The sequence below is a fragment of the Hevea brasiliensis genome, chromosome 15 (assembly GCF_030052815.1).
Source record: "Hevea brasiliensis isolate MT/VB/25A 57/8 chromosome 15, ASM3005281v1, whole genome shotgun sequence".
Taxonomy (NCBI): Eukaryota; Viridiplantae; Streptophyta; class Magnoliopsida; order Malpighiales; family Euphorbiaceae; genus Hevea; species Hevea brasiliensis.
This window is the reverse complement of record NC_079507.1, coordinates 41,526,058-41,531,178: the sequence shown is the minus strand read 5'-3', so window position 1 is coordinate 41,531,178 and position 5,121 is coordinate 41,526,058. Positions and strand designations below refer to the sequence as shown.

The 5,121-nt window shown below is 32.2% G+C and overlaps 1 protein-coding gene across 1 annotated transcript; it reads left to right on the top strand.

Annotated features, from left to right (window-relative positions):
* The first annotated feature begins 3,983 nt into the window (after positions 1-3,983).
* LOC131174036 (uncharacterized) lies at positions 3,984-4,818 on the top strand. The gene is made up of 4 exons (XM_058137070.1): positions 3,984-4,073; positions 4,226-4,310; positions 4,355-4,543; positions 4,655-4,818. Exons 1-4 carry the CDS (start codon positions 3,984-3,986, stop codon positions 4,816-4,818), a joined length of 528 nt encoding a protein of 175 aa, XP_057993053.1.
* The last annotated feature ends 303 nt before the right edge of the window (positions 4,819-5,121 follow it).

The following is a 5,121-nucleotide window of genomic DNA, read 5'->3' as shown; positions in this document are numbered from 1 at the left end:
TTGTGTAAGAAAGGTTATAAGGCTGTTCTGGAGTCCGATAAAATAATTGTGTCCATAAATGGACTATTTGTGGGAAAAGGTTACTCATGTGATGGAATGTTTAAACTCAGTATTAATAATAATATGAATATTTCTGTTTATAGTGTTGAGTCATCTTTATCTTTATGGCATGATCGTTTAGCACATATTAGTTTTAAATCTTTAAAATTTATGGCTAAACATGGTTTAATTTCATATATAGATGACAATAAAAAATCTTGTGAAATCTATATACAAGCAAAAATGATTAAGAAATCTTTTCCAAAAGTTGAAAGATGTTCTAAGTTATTAGAACTTGTGCATTCTGATATTTGTGAATTAAATGGAATATTGACTAAAGGAGGAAATAGATATTTTATAACTTTCATAGATGATTTCTCCAAATATACTTATGTTTATTTAATGAAAAATAAAGATCAAGCATTCCAAATGTTTCAGATTTATAAATCTGAAGTTGAGAATCAAAAAGGAAAAAAAATCAAAATTTTAAGAAGTGACAAAGGTGGCGAGTATTTTTCCATTGAATTTTCTTCATTTTGTGAAGAAAATGGAATTATACATCAAATAAGTGCACCTTATACACCACAACAAAATGGGTTGGCAGAAAGAAAGAATTGAACCTTAGTGGATATGCTTAATTCTATGCTTGTGAAATCTAATTTGCCAACAAACTTATGGGGAGAAGCTTTACTTACTGCTTGTCACTTACATAATAGAATTCCTTCTAGAAAATTTAAGATTTCTCCATATAAATTATGGAAAAATAGAAAACCTAACTTGAACTATCTAAGAGTATGGGGCTGTTTAGCATATTATAGAGTTTCAGATCCTAAAAGGACTAAATTAGGTCCTAGAGCTTTGAAAGGAGTTTTTGTTGGTTATGCCGAAAATTCCAAAGCTTATAGAATTTTAAATTTAGACTTAAATGTAATTGTAGAATCTAGGGATGTTGAATTTATTAAAAATAAATTTCATAATGGCCCTATACATGAGCCCATGAGTAGTTCAAGTCAAAGAAATGGTTCTAGTATTGATATTAATTTTGAATCGACGTCTAGTAACAAAAGAAAGTTAGATTCTTCTAATAAAATTAGAAGAAGTCAACGTATTAGAAAAGAAAAGAATTTACATCCAGATTTTATATCTTCTCAGGCTATTGGTTTTCTAGTAGAAAGCAATAGGTTAGTTGTACTTAACAAAATACCAATTTTGTTAAATGTAGAAGATGATCCTAAAACGTTTCAAGAGGCAATGACTACAAGGGATGTAGCCTTTTGGAAAGAGGCAATCAATGATGAAATGGATTCATTATTATTTAATAATACATGGGTTCTAGTTGATTTGCCACCTGGTTCCAAACTAATAGGATGTAAATGGGTTTTCAGAAGAAAATATAACACAGATGGATCGATTCAAACTTTTAAAGCTAGATTGGTTGCAAAGGGTTTTAAACAAAAAGAGGGAATTGACTACTTTGATACATATGCACCAGTGGCTAGAATAACATCTATTAGAGTACTTTTATCTTTAGCATCAATATATAATTTATATATACATCAAATGGATGTTAAGGCAGCCTTTCTAAATGGTGACTTAGAAGAAGAAGTTTATATGGAGCAACCGGAAGGATTTGTTTTACCAGGGAATGAAAGAAAAGTTTGTAAATTAATTAAATCTTTATATGGTTTAAAACAAGCACCGAAACAATGGCATGAGAAATTTGATTCTGTAATTTTGGAATATGGCTTTAAACATAATAGTGCTGATAAATGTATTTATTCCAAATTTACAGATCATTTTGGTGTGATAATTTGTCTTTATGTTGATGATATGCTTATAATTAGAACAAATATGGAAGGTGTGAATGATACAAAGAAGTATCTAACCTCAAAATTCAAAATGAAAGATTTAAAAGAGGTAGATACAATCTTAGGTATCAAAGTAAAAAAACATAGTGGGGGTTTTGCTCTTTGCCAATCTCATTATATTGAGAAAATATTAAATAAATTTAACCATTTAAAAGTCAAAGAAGCAAAAACTCCATATGATGTTTCTTCCAAATTAACTGAAAATTCTGGCAGAGCAGTTGCTCAAATTGAGTATGCTAGTGCAATTGGTAGCTTAATATATGCTATGCATTGCACTAGACCTGATATTGCTTTTGCAGTATGTAAATTATCAAGATACACTAGTAAGCCTAGTATTGAACATTGGAAAGCAATTTCAAGAGTTCTTGGTTATTTAAAAAGAACTATAAACTTTGGTTTATTTTATAATAAATTTCCAATTGTGTTAGAAGGTTATACAGATGCTAGCTGGATAACTAGTATTAATGATAATCAATCAACTTCCGGTTGGGTTTTTATCTTAGGAGGATGTGCTATTTCTTGGGCATCAAAGAAACAAACTTGTATAACCCATTCTACAATGGAATCAGAATTTATAGCTCTAGCAGTAGCTGGTAAGGAGGCAGAATGGCTGAGAAATTTTTTATTAGATATCAAGTTGTGGCCACAACCGATGCCTGCTGTTTCCTTACATTGTGATAGTCAAGCAACAATGTCTAGAGCTTATAATAAAATTTATAATGGTAAGTCTAGACATATTAGCTTAAGACATGAGTATGTGAGACAATTAATCTTTGATGGAATTATTACTATTACTTATGTCAAGTCTTGTAACAATCTGGCAGATCCGTTTACAAAAGGGCTCTTGAGAGATATGATAAAAAATACATGTGCTGGATTAGGATTAAAAATATTCCATTAAATTTACTAATGATGGGAACCCTACTTTATAGTATTATTACTAAATAAAGTTTAAAGGGTAACAACAAGTCATTAGTAAATGTTGTAATTAAGTACTTAGTGTATTAAGTTAATGGAATGAGGATGAGTATTTATACTCTTAATGAAGTTTAAAATTATTACAAAGGAAACTTCACCTATATGAACATAGGAAGTGGTGCCGCTTCAACAAAAGTGAGAATAACTTTTGTAAATGTTCATGAAAACAGGAGGTAGCACAAGGCCATATTCGTGCTAAAATTTTAGTGAACTTTTTAAGTTGAACTAATTGATTCGTGTGTGTAGTATTTCCGGTTCTATTTAATAGGAATCTAGGTTTAAGCTAAGGCCACCATGATTTCTTTAGAACTTTGAAATACTTACACTAAGGAAAAGTTTAAATCGAAAGATACTTTTCATTATGCATGAAACAATGGGATCTAACAATACAAGCTAAGTGGGGGATTGTTATAAATAGCTTGTATGTTAGATAGTATAGAGAGAAAGAATTCCTATATTGTTAAAATATAAGAAAGTGAAGGAATGGCAAGAGTGAAATATGTATAGAATTATATATATATAATTCAATATATATTATTCTATTATGGCACTTAACAAGTAGATGTGTCTGTTAATAGACAGACATATCAATTCTATACAAATAGTCACAACTATTTGTATATGTATCTTTTAATAAACAGACATGTCTATTACATAAATAGTTGTATCTATTGGAGATAGACAGATGTGTCTATCTAGTAAAGGTGCCATGACTTTTCATTCTTTATAAATATGGATGAGTTTTTTCAATCCAGATATATACTACTTCTACTTCTTCTTCTTTTCTTCTAATCTCTCTAAATTCAGTTCATATAAAGAGTTCTTAAGGGAAATCTTCAGGAGTTGCTGTCTGCAGATTTCAGGCTTTGTTGTATCCTGGAGGTATATTGCCATAACCTTGCAGCAATCTAGTGGGGGCAATTAATACCTTAAAGATAGTGATTCATCAAGCCTCAAAGCCTATTCTACACCCACTGCCTCAACAATTTAAGCTTTGTAAGGGTTTTTAAGGAATGGGTTCGATTTCACCATCTAGGCCTGTGTGTTATTATTTAGCCTCAGGTTAGTGGCTTGTTTGCTGATAGAGTTATTACGAAAATGGGTTTCTTGCGTTCATACCGGATTGAAAGCATTGGCTTCGTAGGTGGTATCTGGTTTGTGTGGAATCCTTCCCGTGTGCCAGTTACTGTTATTTTTCAACATTTTCAATTTATTCATCCTTAAATGGAAGCTAAGACTGGTGAAAGCTTCTTATTTACTACGGTTTATACTAGTTGTAGCTAGCTACCAGGTGTGTTTTATAGGAATCTCCGTCTTCTATTGTTGCCTTTATTTCTTAGCCTTGGCTTATGGCTGGAGATTTCAATTCTATTGCTTTTTCTTTTGAGAAGTTGGGGCGTGCTACAGCGAGCTCATCAAGATGTCGTGAGTTAGGGATTAGATTGACAGTTGTAATTTACTTGATCTAGGTTTTGTTGAGCCTCAATTTACTTGGAAGAGAGGGGTAGTGGAGGAACGTTTGGATAGGGTGTTATGTGATTTGGATTGGCGGACTAAGTATATTGATGCCACGTTATATCACCTACCTTGCTTGAATTCTACTCACCGTTCACTTCTTATAAAGGTTAATCATGTGGAGCATCCTTCCAGTCGAACAGGTCAGTTTCGATTTTTATCAGCTTGGCTATTGGATGAAGGGTTTCGGTTAGTTATGGATGGAAGTTGGGTTTCAGTTAACATATAAGAGAATATCTCTAGTTTTTGTGCAGCGGCCTCTTATTGGAATAAGAATGTTTTTGGCAATATTGGCAAAAGAAAGTCAAATTTGCTGAAGAGGATTGTTGGTGTTGAGCGCGCTCTCGAGCTACATCCTAATTCACAATATCTTTTGAATATTGAACCCAACCTTAAATTAGAAATGGAGAATGTGTAACAACAGAAGAAACTATTTTGGTTCCAAAAGTCATGGACTGACCGGATTAATAATGGTGATAGGAATACTAAATATTTTCATGCCGTTGCTCTCACCAGGCAAAAGAGGAATAATATTGAAGCTCTTTGTGATAGTTCGGGTAACTAGTGTATACGTCCATTCCTGTGCTTCATCAGAGAGTGGTTTCTTTTTTTCTTGAATTTGTATAGTGAGCTAGTGCCTTATAAAGACTCTTATCATATCCGAGATAGCTTTCCAGCCATCACTGCTTCCTAGTATGAGTTTATGATTTACATGCCGGAT

Bases quoted from the DNA above. Each gene is read 5' to 3' on its own strand.
- LOC131174036 (XM_058137070.1), top strand. From the start codon at position 3,984: ATGGGTTTCTTGCGTTCATACCGGATTGAAAGCATTGGCTTCGTAGGT. The intron at 4,074-4,225 runs GTTATTTTTCAA...TTTATTTCTTAG, and splicing joins CTTCCCGTGTGCCAGTTACT to CCTTGGCTTATGGCTGGAGA. The intron at 4,311-4,354 runs GTGAGTTAGGGA...TACTTGATCTAG, and splicing joins AGCGAGCTCATCAAGATGTC to GTTTTGTTGAGCCTCAATTT.